The 15,132-nt window shown below is 59.8% G+C and overlaps 1 protein-coding gene across 1 annotated transcript in view; it reads left to right on the top strand.

Annotated features, from left to right (window-relative positions):
- NUP210 (nucleoporin 210) overlaps positions 1-15,132 on the top strand; it is a gene marked incomplete at both ends in the record, with an annotated part of 68,527 nt that overhangs the window by 14,644 nt on the left and 38,751 nt on the right. The window contains 11 exons of the mRNA XM_080718227.1: positions 2,454-2,586; positions 3,422-3,580; positions 4,353-4,421; positions 4,499-4,605; positions 5,285-5,425; positions 6,561-6,698; positions 7,746-7,901; positions 9,287-9,485; positions 11,730-11,875; positions 12,480-12,701; positions 13,759-13,932. Of these exons, the coding sequence (XP_080574353.1) occupies positions 2,454-2,586; positions 3,422-3,580; positions 4,353-4,421; positions 4,499-4,605; positions 5,285-5,425; positions 6,561-6,698; positions 7,746-7,901; positions 9,287-9,485; positions 11,730-11,875; positions 12,480-12,701; positions 13,759-13,932 (1,644 nt within the window). The remainder of the gene's footprint in view (positions 1-2,453; positions 2,587-3,421; positions 3,581-4,352; positions 4,422-4,498; positions 4,606-5,284; positions 5,426-6,560; positions 6,699-7,745; positions 7,902-9,286; positions 9,486-11,729; positions 11,876-12,479; positions 12,702-13,758; positions 13,933-15,132) is intronic.

Here is a 15,132-nt window from a genome sequence, read left to right as displayed (position 1 = left end):
TCGGGAGGCTGAGACAGGAGGATCGCACGGGTTCGAAGCCAGCCTCGGCTACTTAGTGACGCTCTCAGCAACTCAGTGAGACCCTGTTTCCAAATAGGTCTGGGAGTGCAGCCCGGAGATAGAAAGCCCCTGGGTTCCACCCCCAGTGCCACACACACACACACACACAAAAGTTCTAACAGCCAGGAATAGTGGCACACACCTATAATCCCAGGACTTGGGAGGCTAAGACAGGAGGAGCACAGGTTCAAGGCCAGCCTCAGCAACCTTGCAAGCCCCTGTTTCAACATACAACATAAAGCCAGGGGTGGTGGTGGACGCCTGGTCATCCCAGTAATTGGGAGGCTGAGATGAGAAGATCGCAGGTTCAAAGACAGCCTCAGCAACATAGCAAGATTGTCAGCAACCGAGACCCTGTTTTAAAACAAAATAGAAATGGAAGAAGGCCTGGGGGTGTAGCCCAAAGGCAGAGTATCCCAGGGTTTAGTCCCCAGTGACCACCCTCTCTGTACAAAAAAAGCGTTACGACAGGCTCAGAGGAGAATCCAAGCCTCGCGGGTGTGCACGGGCTGTCGGGGGCTGCAGTGAATTATAAAGCATTGCAGAGCCGGGCGTGGTAGGCGCGCTCGTCATCCCAGCCTTCGGGAGGCTGAGACCGGAGGACCGCGGTTCGTGGCCAGCCTCAGCTACGTAGCGAGGCCCTCTGCGACTCAGTGAGACCCGGTTTCAAAATAAAGAATAAGAGATAGGGCTGGGGGTGGAGCTCGGAGGTAGAATGCCCCTGGGTTTCATCCCCCGACCTGCAAAAAAAATAAAAAATAAAAAAATAAAACATTGTAAAATGGCCCCAGGTGCCCGGGGTGGTGATCCGTGGCGCCTCCTCCAGGACCACGTCTGTGCATTGCTGTGGATGCGAATCGTGGCTTCGCCATTACTTTTCTACAACCGAGAGGGTATCGAATAGCCCCGAGACAGCGAGAGATACAGGCCCTCATCGTGTGCCGACAGCACACCTGGCGGTCATTTTCCGCTCTCAAGTTTCCCACAAGTTTTTCTGAAGAGGTCCGGGTGTGAGGGGAGTGCTGGGAAGAGAGGGGATAGGATCTCATCAAAGACACGCGGCAGCCGGGCGCCGTGGCACACGCTCGTGATCCCAGTACTTGCGAGCCTGAGACAGGAGGACTGAGGGGAGGAGGCCAGCCTCAGCAACTTAGCGAGGTCCTCTGCAAGTTAGCGGGACCCTCCCTGTTTCAAAATAAAAGTAAGCCAGACGTGGTGGCCCGTGACTGGAATCCCGGTATCTGGGAGGCCGAGACAGGAGGATCAGAGGTTCGAGGACAGCCTCAAGCGCGTAGCAAGACTCGGCAACCGAGCGGACCCTGTTTCAAAATAAAAATAAATAAAAATAGGGCTGGGGGGAGTAGCTCAGAGGTAGAACGTCTCTGGGTTCAGTCCCCAGTAGCACACACACCAAAAAATAAATAATAAGCCGGGCGTGGTGGCGCACCACCGCGTCTGTAGATGTCGCTGTGGTGCCTCTTTTCTTTCTGCTTAGTTACATTTATTTTATTTTTATTTTTATTATGGTCCCAGGGATTGAACCCAGGGGCATTCTAACTCTGAGTCACACCCCCAGCCCTTTTTAAAATTGATTTTTTTTTATTTTTTATTTTTTGGCGGCACCGGGGTTCCTGGAAGCCCTTCTACGTCCAGGCTACACTCCCAGACCTATTTCATATTTTTATTTGGAAACAGGGTCTCTCAAGCCAGCGCGGCTGGCTCTGAACCCGCGCCATCCTCCTGTCTCCGCCTCCCGAGCGCGGGGATGACGAGCGTGCGCCACCGCGCCCGGCGCACACTCCCAGCCCTTTTTATTTTAAGGAAAGGTCTTGCCTTAAACCTGCAATCCTCCTGTCTAGCCTCCCAAGTACTGGGATTAAAGGATTGTGCCACCATCAGGCGTCTAAGCTATACCCCTGGCTTCTTTTCTTTCTGTTTTGTTTGGAAACGGAGTCCCTCTAGGTTGCGGAGGGTTTCGCTCCATTGCTAAGGCTGGCCTTGAACTTGAGCCTCCTGTGTCAGCTTCCCAAGTACAGGGACCGCGGGCTCGCGCCGCAGCCCGGCTCTCTTATTCTGAATGGAGGCGTCACCGTGGATAACACGAGCGAGGCACTTGTGCGCTTTGGTGACCTCCACAGCCGGGCGGATTTCTCCGCCCCAAAGCTGTGGGGCCGTGAGTGATGTCTGCTTTCTTCACCCGGAACTTCCCTGTTGCCATAGAAACCCGCCACACCAGGAAAAACCCAAGGCGGCTCTGGGGCTGGGCTGGGGCTGGGTGGCAGGTGCTTGTCAAGGATGCGCAGGGCCCCGGGTTTGCTCCCCGGAATTGGAAACAAAAGTGTCGCTTGCCCAGGCCACCCCACCTCACGGATTGTCTCCTGTCCTCTGTCAAGGATGTGCGCCCTGCAGAGGTCAGGCTCCTGATCTTGGAGAACATCCTTTTGAACCCAGCCTACGACGTCTACCTGCTGGTGGGGACCTCCGTGCGTTACCGGGTGCAGAAGGTCAGACAAGGCAGAATCACAGGTGCGCCCGGGTCGGCGGCTCTGAAATTCCTATAAAGCGCTCGTCACGGGCGCCCGGCCCGCTCTCCACTGTGCGCGCGGCTCGGCCTCCACCAGCCGTCCTGCCCACGGACCCCTGCCCGCCGTAACACTAAGTCTTCCTTTACCAGCCTGCCAAGCACGGTCTGCGCGCTCGTGTGTGTGTGTGTGTGTGTGTGTGTGTGTGTGTGTGTGTGTGTGTGTGTATGGTGTTGGGGACTGAACCCAGGGGCACTCCGGGCATCCCCTAACCTTTTTATTTTTTACTTTCAAACTGGGTCCTGCTAGGTTGCTGAGGCTGGCCTCACACCTGCAATCCTCCTGTCTCAGCCTCCCAAGTACTGGAATCACAAAGTGCACCACCACACTCAGCTTGATTGTTTCTTTTATTCGCAACGGGGTTTCACAAGGTTGTTGAGAGTCTCCTTGTGTGGCTGAGGCTGCCCTTGAACCTGCGATCCTCCTGTCTCAGCCTCCAAAGTACTAGGCTTCATCTGCCCGGCTTTGTGGCAGTGTTCTGGAAGCAGCTTTCAGTTTTAGTTACGGAGGTTGTCATTAATTTAAAAAAAAAAAAAAAGTGAAGGCAGCTTCAGGCAGTCACAAGAAAACTAATTGCGTCTGCAAATTCACGGTTGTCAGCTCTGTCCACAGGCGTGGAGAATATTGAAATGTAAAACCCTGAGAATACTAAGCAAAAAACGTCAAGCAGCTGCGCCGACAGCGGGGCCCAGAGAGTGTGGGCCGGGCAGGCGCGCCGGCGTCTCTGCGCTCACCCTCTGCCTCTCTATTTTCCGTTTTTTCTTGTTTTTCGTGCTCAGAGCTCTTGATGCCTTCAGATCAGTACGAGCTGCAGCTGCATAATGGCGTCCCGGACCCCGGAGGCGACGCCGCCCGGCCGGTGGCCGTCCTGGCCCAGGACACGTGCACGGTCACCGCGGCGCAGCTGGGCCGCAGCAGCCTCGTCCTGGACCACCGCAGTATCCTCGCCGGGGCCAGCGTGGGGCCGCCGAGTCGTGGCGCCTCTGAAGCTTTGAAGTCAGTTGTTTTCTCCCGAAAATCTAGTCGGGGCTAAAAATAGCCGTTTATCCAGCCATCTGAAAAATCAGAAACACCCGAAATAGCAGCACCGCCGAGCACCATCGCACACCTCCGAGGGTGACTCACCGCAGAGACGCCCTGAGCGAGGGGGAGCGCTGGGGGGCTGCGCTCCGCACCCCTGGAACCTTCCGTGTGTCGCCGCCGCCAGAGGGGGCCGGCAGGGGCCGCCTCCACGCCAGCACGTGGGCCGTCGCTGCCCCACAGTCTCTGGTCGTCCTTGTGCACGTTTTGAGGTAGGGAGCGCAGGCAGGGGCTGGGCGTGGCGGCTCACGCCCGTCATCCAGCTCGCCGCAGCCTCTTAGGTCTGCAGCAACCTAACGAGATCCTGTTTCCAAAACAGAAAAATAAAAGAGGTCTGAGTATAGCTTAGAGGTAGGATGCCCTGGGGTTCAATGCCCAGTACCACAAAACACACACACACACACACACACACACACACACACACACACACAATGTAGGAGGCTTTTGAGGGTGAATGCTATCTTCTCTCTGGTTAGCCTGGCGTGGGGGCCTTGTTGAGGCCTTCCCCGCGTTGGGGGAAGTTTTCAGTCCGCCACGGCGTCTTGGTGGTATTCAGGCATCTGAGGCGAGCCGGAACCTGCCGCTGTTTCTCGTGCTGTCTTGAGTTTTGTCCCTTAATTAAGAATCCAGGCATCCGCATGCAGGGCGTTTCCAGGTTACCCAACAGCACCATCTACGTGGTGGAGCCCGGGTACCTCGGTGAGTGCCGGCCTCCTGGGGCCTCGGGGACGTTACTCGTGGGTCAGGATCTCAGGCCCCCAATTCCCTGTTCTTAGGGTTCACGGTCCACCCGGGTGACAGGTGGGTGCTGGAGGTTGGCCGCCTGTACGAGATCGCCGTGGAGGTGTTTGACAAGTCTAGCAACAAGGTCTACCTGTCCGACGTGAGTCCTGCATGCGGACGAGGCCGGCGCATCTGGGCCAGCTGTCCAGAGAGCGGCCCCAGAGCACCTGCGGTCCACCAGGCAGACCCGGGAGGGACCCATGTTGCCTAGTGGGGCTGGGGCTGGGGGATGCTGTCGCCCTCGAGCCCAGGACCCCCACCAGCAACCTCTGTGCTGGGTTGAGGGGGGCGATGCCGCAGGCGGCGGGGCTTTCGCCCAGTGCCTTCTGCCTTCTGCCTCCGTGTTGAGTCCGGAGTCTGGGAACCTGCCCTTTTCCTGCCTTGGGGGGTCAGGGAGCCCCCAGGGCCTCCTGGGGTGGGGGAGGGCCTTGGGGACGGCTGCCACATCCCTCTGGGCTTCTTGGAGGAGGCCTCGCCCGCTTTGTCCTGTTAGGCTGGGATGATCACTTAGGCTTCAAGTTCCTCTCCTCTTCCTGTGGGTGTCGGCTGGTCTCTGGTCGGGAGCCCGGGCTGAGGCGGGGAGAGGGTTTTCAGCTGCCTGGAGCCCTGTGTGGGGAGCGCTGTCGGGAGGGCTTCGAGGCCCAGTGGCCCCTGCGCTGTTCCCTGGCTTTCCCTGTGCGCGCGCTGGGCCTAGCCCGGCTGCCGGGGCTCTGGGTTCTCGCCTGCGGCTGCGCTCTCCTGACCCCAGGGCCGCTCTCACCCACCCGCTCGCCTTCCAGAACCTCCGAATCGAAGCCACGTTTCCTGCTGAGTTCTTTGAGGTCCTCTCCTCTTCCCAGAACGGGTCGCACCATCACGTTAGGGCCGTGCAGAAGGGCCAGACCGCTGTCCACGCGGCCCTCACCGCCGTGGTGGACCAGGTGAGTGCGTGCCCCTTCCCGCGGCTGCTCCGAGGCGAGGCTAGGGCTCGGCGACACACGGCACAGGCGGGAAGGGCCGGCCACACGGAGCCGGGGCGGGGGCTCTAATGCCGGCCACACGGGCCAGCGCACCCCTGCCCCGCCCACCCTCCGGGGTGGAGATTGGAAGTGTGTTTGGGAAACAGCCCTGGTGCCAGGTTCCAACTGTGCCCAGCTAGACACCACCAGTGCTCTTCCATATGTTTGGGGTGCTCAGGGCTTACAAAGGTTATTTATTTATTTATTTATTTATTTATTTATTTATTTATTTATGGTACTGAGGAATGAACCCAGGGGTCTTGTACCTCTGAGCTACACCTCTGACCCTATTTTATTATTTTATTTTGCAATAGTCTTCCTAGGTTGTTGAGAGTCTCAGCTTGCTGAGGCTGGCCTCAAAGCTGCCATCTTCCTGTCACAGCCTCCCAAGCACTGGAGTCACAGGCATACGCCACTGTCTGTCTATTTGTGTTTTGTATTAAAAAGGCCAGTTTTATTAATTTATTTTTTTGTGATACTGGGGTAGAACCCAGGGGCTTTCTACCTCCAGGCTATACTCCCAGACCTATTTTATACTTTATTTGGCAAACAGGGTCTCACTAAGTTGCTGAGAGCCTCACTCAGTAGCTTGAGGCTGGCTTCGAACCTGCGCCATCCTCCTGTCTCGGCCTCCCGAGCGCGGGGATGACAAGCGCGCGCCCCCACGCCCCGCTCAGCTAATCAGTTTTAGGTGGGAACAGTATTTTCCTGTTCAGCACATTGGCCTGGCTGTCGCCCTTTTCTTCCGCCCCACAGAAGCCCCTCTGGGCTGTGGAGGCTGCAGCTCGTGGCAGACAGGGATGTTCTGGGGCCCCCAGCGGTGCCTGGGGGTGTGCTGCTGCAGCTCGAGGGGTGTGTGCCGAGGATTCAGCCTGCAGCGTTTGTGGGTGAATGTCAGAGCCTGGGGAGGTAGCCCCACGGAGCCAGTGACGGCTCTGGGCGGCCGGCTTCTTCCCTCCCACCAAAGCAGACTCGCGCCTTCGCGGCCTGATCCCCAGGGAGGGGTAGCAACCAGGTAACTGAGCCGTCAGAGTGACCGTGATTTTGGCCCACGTAGGACGGAGGGGTCCATGTGCTGCGGGCGCCCGTGAGGAACCAGCAGGAGGTGGACATTCACACCCCCATCACCCTGCATCCCAGCATCCTGACGTTTCCATGGCAACCAAAGACCGGCGCCTATCAGTACACAATAAAGGTACATGGCACCCCACCCTGGGTGTCCCTCTCCTTGGGTGTCTTCCTGAAATTGTGGCTTTTTGCCCATCCTGTGACTTTTAATGTTACTCTCCGCTGAGTACAAGACAGTTTTGTTTCTTTTTTGGTATTGGACACAGGGGCATTCTACCTTTGGGCTATACCCCCAGCCCTGTTTTATTTTATTTTATTATTTATTTATTTATTTATTTTGGTGGTACTGGGGTTCCTGAAGGCCCTTCTACCTCCGGGCTACACTCCCAGACCTATTTTTACAATTTTTTTTGGAAACAGGGTCTCCTAAGCCAGCGCACGTGGCTGGCTTCGAACCTGTGCGATCCTCCTGTCTCCGCCTCCCAAGCGCGGGGATGATGAGCGTGCCCACCACGCCCAGCTTATTCTTTATTTTGAAACAGGGTCTCACTGAGTTGCAAAGGGCCTCACTAAGTATCTGAGGCCGGCCTTGAACTGCGATCCTCCGGTCTCAGCCTCCCGAGTGCTGCGATCCCCACGCCTGTCTCCGGTGCTGTCTCTTGCTGTCACGTTGCTGTGTGACTCCGCCACAGGTCTTGAGCTCCGTGGTGGGGAGTTCCCATCCGCGCTCAGTGCACCTGGGGCGGCAACGCGGCCTCTCTGCCTGTGCAGCGGGTCACGTGACCGTCGTGGTCCGGGAGGGAGTGACGTTAGCTCCCATCACAGGGAGCGCAGGACACAGGCTGGGCGTGCGACCTGGTGGCCGCCTGGTGTCCCGCAGGGAGCTCCGTGGCCTGGTCCTGCTCCCGCTGTGCTCTGGGAGGTTCCGCGGGGTCTGGTGTGAATGTGGCGGCCGAGATGTGAGAGTGTGGGCGGCTACGAGGGGAGAGGGAGCATCGGTGTGAGTGTGTGGACGTGAGCCGGTAGGTGTGGACGGGTGTGTGTCTCAGTGTGTGGACGTGAGCCGGTAGGTGTGGACGGGTGTGTGTCTCAGTGTGTGTGGTGAGGGCAAAGATGGCACGAGCGCGCGCGGCTCCCGCCTGTCACTTCCCCTGACCCCGGGCTCACCCCCCAGGCCCAGGGCGGCAGCGGGAACTTCAGCTGGGCGTCATCCAGCCACCTGGTCGCCACGGTCACCGTCAAGGGCGTGATGACCACCGGCAGCGACACCGGGCTCAGTGTGATCCAGGCGCAGGACGTCCAGAACCCGCTCCATTTTGGTGAGATGAAGGTAAGACCCCGGTGCTGCGGCCACGCAGGGGAGCCCGGGGCTGGGACACAGCGGCCCGTCACCAGCCCTCAGGTCTGTGCCATCAGAGTCACCTTTCTGTCCTCAGGCCTATGCCCAGGGTTGGGGGCACACAACGGGGAGGGTTTCAGCCCCGTCCTGGCCTTGAGCCCATGGCCCCACGGGGGAGGTGGACACAGGACCAGACAGGCGGTGCCCACAGAGCGGGGCGTTCTGGAGGGGAGACCAGAGCACAGAAGACACGACAGAATCCTAGAGCCGGTCATCGTCCCTGCGCCCCCACGGCCCTGAGCCAGGCCCCCGTCACCTCAGCCGGCGTGGAGAGCAGCGCTGCAGGTGGCGCCATGCACAGCCTCTGCTGTGTTGTGGGGTGCTGGCCCACGGTATTCTGGCCATTTTTTTTTTGCAATACTGGATAAACTCAGGGGGGCATTCCACCTCTGAGCTCCACCCCAGCCCTAGTTTTTATTCTTTATTTTGAAACAGCGTCTCACTGAGTCGCAAAGGGCCTCACTGAGTAGCTGAGGCTGGGCGCAGACCGCGACCCTGTCCCAGCCTCCCGAGAGCTGGGATGACGCCCGCGCCCGGCTGTCCTGGGCTTTTTATGAGGCCCACGCGCTTCTTTGTAAACACAGGTTTAATTCATCCGTCTAAAGACAAGTTTAATCCTCACATGAACACACATTACCAGAGGCCTCCTGGGGAGAGCGGGTGGCTGCTCCTCCCCCTCCCTCCTTTGCCATCTGTCACCTGTAGCTCAGCCAAAAGCCGGGGGGCGTTCTCCAGAGGCAGCGTGAGGCGTGGTGAGACCCCGCCCCAGGCCTGACTGAGGTCCAGGTGCCCCCGGGTCCGCAGCTGGAGCACCGGCCTCTCCTGTTGCCCGGGCACTGGGGAGCCCAGGCTGGCATGGCCTGCGTGACAGGGATGCCAGCGGGTCAGGTCGGGAGCGACTGCGCGCGGTGCAGGAGGTCGGTTCCACAGAAGAGTCGGCTGCCCCGACCCCACCCACCCAGCGCAGCCTCCGAGTCCGCTCACCCCTCAGCTGCACACTCAGAAACCGCCTCAGCTCGGCCGAGCGACTTCCAGCCGCCTCGTCTCAAGGCTCTGGTGCCCCCACCTGGGCCCTAGCCGCTGCCGCTTATAAAGGCCAGAAAGATGGGAAGGTCTGAGTCTGCCCAGGTCCCTCAGTAGAGCCAGCGCCCTTTCCTCGACACCAGCCCTGCAGCCCTGGACCACGGCCTGTCAGACACACACACACACACACACACACACACACACACACACACACACACACGTGTGTGCGTGCGGCGGCCACGCTGGCCTTTATTCCTCCACGGAGCCGACCGCCTGGCCTTGCCGCCCTCCAGGTGTACGTGATAGAGCCCAGCAGTATGGAGTTCGTGCCATGCCGCGTGGAGGCGCGAGTGGGCCAGACCCTGGAGCTGCCCCTGCGGATCAACGGGCTCATGCCCGGCGGGGACAGAGAGGTGGTCACCCTCAGTGACTGCTCCCACTTCGACTTGGTGGTGGAGGTGGAGAACCAGGGCGTGTTCCGGCCTCTCCCAGGTAAACCGGCTCGAGGGCACGAGTGGATGGCGGGATCTGACACTACTGAGTGCGCGCGGACACCGGGATCTGGCCGTAGCACCAGGGGCCAAGGCTCTCCACGCACTGCTTATGTGCACACGTTAAAATGACGTCCGTTGTGGGGTGCGGTAGCGCACGCTGGTAGTCCCAGCATTGGGGAGTCTGAGACAGGAAGATCGTGCTTCACGGACAGCCTTAGCTACTTAGGCCCTTTGCAACTCAGTGAGACCCTGTTTCAAAATAAATAATTAAAAAATAGGGCAGGGGGTGTAGCTGGGAGGTAGAATGCACCTGGGTCCCATCTCCAGTACTACCAAAAAAACCCAAAATGCTGAATGGTGGGGCCACAGGACCACCTTCCAGCCCCTCTCAGCGGTCCTATTTCTCAGCATCCCCGCTCCGCTCCCCTTCCCTAGAGCTGCAGGGAGCAGCGCGGGTCTTGGGGCAGCAGCAGCAGCATGGTCTTAAGACCCGGGCCACAATTCTCCGGGTGCCCTGCGCCCGGCTCTGACTGCTCTCAGGGTACAGGCTGCAGGCTCCGTGGGTGTCCGGCTGCTGAGGTGTTCTGTTCTGGCACTGGTGCCTGGGGGGATGAGCTGCTGGTGTTGGGGTCCCGGGGGCTGTGCTGCGTGGAGAGGGTCACCCTGAGCGACCGCTCCCACTTTGACTTGGTGGGGAGAGGCAGGGCGTGCTCCGGCCACCTCCTATGAAACGGCATCACTGAGTGTGGTGCTGACAGTGCGTGCCCATCCCACAAGGAGAAAAAGAAGTCATTATGCTGAGCAAAGTGCTTGAGTAGACATTTCTCCAGATGTGATAGGGAGCCCATAAACACGAGAATCAGCAATCAGATACGCGGATCCAAACCACGGTGCGAACCCACGGCCGCCATCAAAATACCAGACGCGGGCGAGCATTGACGAGGGGGTGGGGGAGCCGGGACTGGGGCCCCTGGGGATTGGAGACCAGCTCGGCGTGGACTGCCGCGGGACCTGGCCGCTTCCCCTCACCCAGGGGTCCACGTAGCCACAATCTAAAGGGGTGCCCGCAGACTTGGGGTCCTAGGAGCTCTGTTCTAAGTAGCCGGGAGCCGGACGCCGCCCTCACACTCAGCAGCTCACAATAAACAAGACGCAGAGGTTGTGCGCCCGTGCACTGGGCGCTGCTCAGCCTCCCGCAGGACGGAGTGACCGCGGGAAACGCTGCCAAGTGAAACAGGCTGGTCACAAAAGGATAAATACAGCCGGGCATGGTGGCGCACGCTTGTAATCCCAGCATTTGGGAGGCTGAGACAGGAGGATTGCAGTTCATGGACAGCCTCAGCTGCTTAGGTCCTTCGCAACTCAGTGAGACCCCATTTCAAAAATAAAAAAGAGCCGGGCATGGTGGCGCACGCTTGTCATCCCCGCGCTTGGGAGGCGGAGACAGGAGGATCGCACAGGTTCGAAGCCAGCCTCAGCATCTTAGTGAGGCCCTCGGCAACTTAGTGAGACCCTGTTCCCAAATCAAACATAAAAAGTAGGTCTAAGGGTGTAGCCCAGAGGTAGAAGGCCTCTGAGTTCTACTCCTAGTACCACAAAATATATATAAAAATTAAAAAGACTAAGAAATAGGGCTGGGCCTGTGGCTCGGAGTTACAGTGCTCCTGGGTTCCATCTCCAGTACTGAAAAAAAAAAAATCAATGAATAAAAATAAATAGGGCTGAGGGTGTAGCTCGGAGGTAGAATGTCCCTGGGTTCCATCCCCATCCCCAGTACCGAAAGAAAAAGAAAAGGATAAACAGTCTGTGATCCCACGTGTGTGACATTCTCGGAGCATCAGGTTCATGGGGACGGAAGGTAGGATGCCGGGCGCCAGGGAGAACTGGTGCGTTCCTGCTTCGTGGGTCTAGGGTTTCAGTTTTATGAGCTGGAGACACTCGCGTGCTGGATGGTGGTGACAGTCGCGGAGCCGCGTGTGCACGCCAGGTGCCAGGGCTCACGCCTGTCATCCCGGTACTTGGGAAGCTGAGACAGGAGAATCGGAGGGTAGAGGCCAGCCTCAGCATTCTAGCGAGGCCCTGTTTCAAAATAGAAAATAGGGCTCGGGGTTTAGCTCAGGGGTAGATTGTCTCTGTGTTCGTTCTCCCGTATAACACAGCACACACACAGGGGACGGCAGCCCCGTCGTGGCGCAAGGCAAGTTCTCGGGGACCACGCGGTTCTCCTCTCCTCTTCCTGCAGAGAAGCTGCTGCCGGGGTCCAGGCACTGCAGCGGCGTCAGGGTGAGGGCCGAGGCCCCGGGCTCCACCGTGCTCCTGGTGAGCTACACGCACGGCCACGTCCACTTGAGCACGGGAGTCACCATCGCGGCCTACCTGCCCCTCAAGGTGAGCCCGGCCCGCCTTCGCCCGCTCCCCCACCCCAGGCCTTTCCGCGCTGACCTCCCACCCTCCCGTCCCAAGTCCTGGGATGACAGGTGCGCGTCCGCGCCCGCCCCTTGCTGGTTTGGAAGGCCGCGTGTGCTTGGGTGGGAGCCGCGCAGCTCATGCTGTCCTGCGCTTGCGGTGCTGGGGAGCTCTGCCTCGGGGGCCGCAGAAGGCGCCCCCTGTGGCAGCGCCGCCCCTACCTGCTCGCGCCATCACTTGCCGTGATGGACATGGTTCGAGGAGGGGCCGCCTCTTCATTTGCAAACGGGATTCTCCCGTTTCTCCCTTGTGTGGTCCTCGGTCCCAGCCGGGATTGAGATTCCCGGGGATCGGGACCCTGGGTGTCTCCGGAGCTTTTCCCAGGTTCTGCCCTAAGAGGAGAATGAGTCGCCACCCCGGTAGCTTCTCCCAAGCACCCAGCTCCTTGGGGGCTTCACAGCAGCCCTGTGGGTGCTGAGAGGCGGTGGCTGAGGTCACAGAGGACGCAGTGGGTCTTGTGTGGCCCCTCAGCCTGCACCTGCCGGTCACTGTAGAGACACGCTGAGTCTCGTCCCTCCTCCCCCAGGCCACGGACCCCCCCTCCGTCGCTGTGGTCACTCTGGGCTCCTCAAAGGAAATGCTCTTTGAAGGAGGCCCCCAACCCTGGGTGCTGGAGCCGTCCAAGTTCTTCCGGAACATCACCTCTGAAGACACGGACAGCATCGCTCTGGCCCTCTTGGGCGCTCCCACCTCCCGGAATTACCAGCAGCACCGGATCCTGGTGACCTGCCGGGCCTGGGGCGAGCAGGTGAGGGGCAGCCCCTCCAGGAGGGAATGGGCAGGCAGTCCTCGCGGTCACCCCGAAGCCCCGCGCCCGTCGCACCCATCTCAGAGAAGCTCACTAGGGCTCAGGGAAGTGGGGTTTCTGAGTGGACACGGCGCACCCCCAAGCTGCCCACTCGTATACACTTGGGGTGATGGAGCTAGCCCGTGAGGCTGCTGTGTGCTTCTCTGCCTCGCTCTCTCCTCCCTCTCCTTCTCCCTCTCCCCCTCTCCCTCTCCCCCTCTCCCTCTCTCCCCCTCTCCCTCTCCCTCTTCCCTTTCCCTCTCCCCCTCTCCCTCTCCCCGTCTCTCCCCCCTCTCCTCCCTCTCCCTCTCCCCCCCCTCTCCCTCTTCCTCTCTCTCTCTCTTTTTTCCTTAGTACTGGGATGGACCCCAGAGGCATCTACCTCCGAGCTGCACCCCCAGCCTATTTTATTCTTTATTTTGAAACAGGGTCTCGCTGAGGTGCAGAGGGCCTCAGTAAGTAGTGGCTAAAGATATCCCTGAACCGCCATCCTCCTGCCCTTTGCAACTCAGTGTTTCCAAATAAAGAATAAAAAGTGGGGCTGGGGGTGGAGCTCAGAGGTAGAACGCCCCTGGGTTCCATCCCCAGACCCACAAAAGAAATACTGGATTCAGTGAGAAACGTTTCTTATCCCAGCGTCCCTGGGTCACCCGTGTCCCTGGGTCACCCGTGTCCCTGCCCCATCCGTAGGAATCTGAGTCCCAGGCGGGGTCCCCGTTCCGCGGCAGGCAGGCCCCACACGTGCAGCTCGTGTGGTGAACGTCAAGTCATTTGGGCCTCGTGTCTGCATCCGGGAACTTGAGAGTTTGCTCAGGCAGCCATGTCACGAGACTCCCTCCCTCCTGAGGCGTGTGCGGGGCACTTGGGGCTCCCAGCTGAGAGCCTTCGGTGCTGAGAACCTCCCTCCCCTCGTGCCCGGGGCCTCTCACATCCCTGCGGTGCAGGTGTCTTTGCCCGAGCCCCGGCTAAGAGGGCAGCTGGACTTTTGCAGCAGGGCCTAACGGCTCTTGTGCCCCAGGTCATCGCCCTGTCTGTGGGGAACCAGCCCAGCTTCACCAACCCCCTCCCCGCCGCGGAGCCCGCCGTGGTGAAGTTCGTGTGCGCCCCGCCGTCCCGGCTCACGCTCGCGCCCGTCTACGCCAGCCCCCAGCTGGACCTGTCCTGCCCGCTGCTGCAGCAGAACAAGCAGGTGGTGAGTGTGGGCGCTCCGGAGGCCGAGGCGCGAGCCTCCCAGGATGGGGGCCAGCCCGGGCAGCGTAGCGACCCGGTCTCGGGATGCAGACAACGTGGGCTGGGGATATAGCTCGCCGGTGGAGCCGCCCTTGGACCTAGTCTCCAGGGCTGCACAAACAAAATGTCGGCGTCCTACCTTTAAACTACGCCCTCACCCTTTTGGTTTTGAAATAGGATCTCATTAAGTTGCGGAGGGCTTTGCCAAGTTGCTGAGGCTGGCCTGCAGCCTGTGAGCCTCTCGTCTCAGCCGCCCAAGTGCTGTGATGCCAGGCGTGTACCATGGCGCGGGACAAGAGCTTTCCGTTGGAACTCGCTTTCCATATAAGCAAATTGCCTTTGCTGGAAGGAGCAGAACGGCGCTCAGGTGGTCCTTCAGGAGAGCTGGCCTTAGGGTCTCTGGGCCAGAGACCTAAGACCTTAGGGTCTTAGCCTGGGGCCAAGGGTCCGCAGGCGCGGGTCTGAGTCCCGCCTGCTGTGCTGAGCTCCTGGGGGCCCTGGTGGCCGTGGCAGGTGATCTGGAATCGCAGCCAGGAACAGCTGTGACCAGACGCAAGACGCCCAGCTGACACCCGCAGCCCATTTTCTTCTCGGAACAGTGGTTGGACCCAGGGGCAGTCTACCTCTGAGCTCCAGCCCAACCCTATTTGATATTTTTATTTTGAAGCGTTCATTCTAAGTCGCTGAGGGCCATGCCAAATGGCAGAGTCTAGCCTCGAACCTGTAATCCTCCTGTCTCAGCCTCCCAAGCACTGGGATTGCAGGTGTGGAAAGGCCGGAGCCCCTTGTCCCACTCATTCCGTACCTAGCTGTCTGTCTCTCCCTGAACGCGGCTGCCCCACACCCCTCTTGGACCTGGGGCTTACAGGCAGCCTAGCCCTCCGCCTCCCTCCCTGCCTTCTGCAGGTCAGCCTTCACCTCACCTTAGGCTTCTCCCCCAGTGCGCCCCATACACCCACACCCATCCCCGCCCAGCCCTGGCCTCATCTGTGCTGCGGCATCCACTTCCCTAAGGCCCGCAAGGGGCTCGGTGGGCACCCACGGGTGAGTGAGCCAACCAGAGAGGCACCGCCTCTGCGCTCCTCACCCAGCTGCCCTTGGAGCCAAGGGGCTGGAGGAGCTGCCGGAGGGGCTGGGAGCTGCGCGAGCTCACCTGGAGGGC

Source organism: Muscardinus avellanarius, assembly GCF_963383645.1.
Source record: "Muscardinus avellanarius genome assembly, chromosome: 22".
NCBI classification, from domain to species: domain Eukaryota; kingdom Metazoa; phylum Chordata; class Mammalia; order Rodentia; family Gliridae; genus Muscardinus; species Muscardinus avellanarius.
The sequence above is the reverse complement of the archived record's forward strand: the minus strand, read 5'-3'. Positions and strand labels throughout refer to the sequence as shown.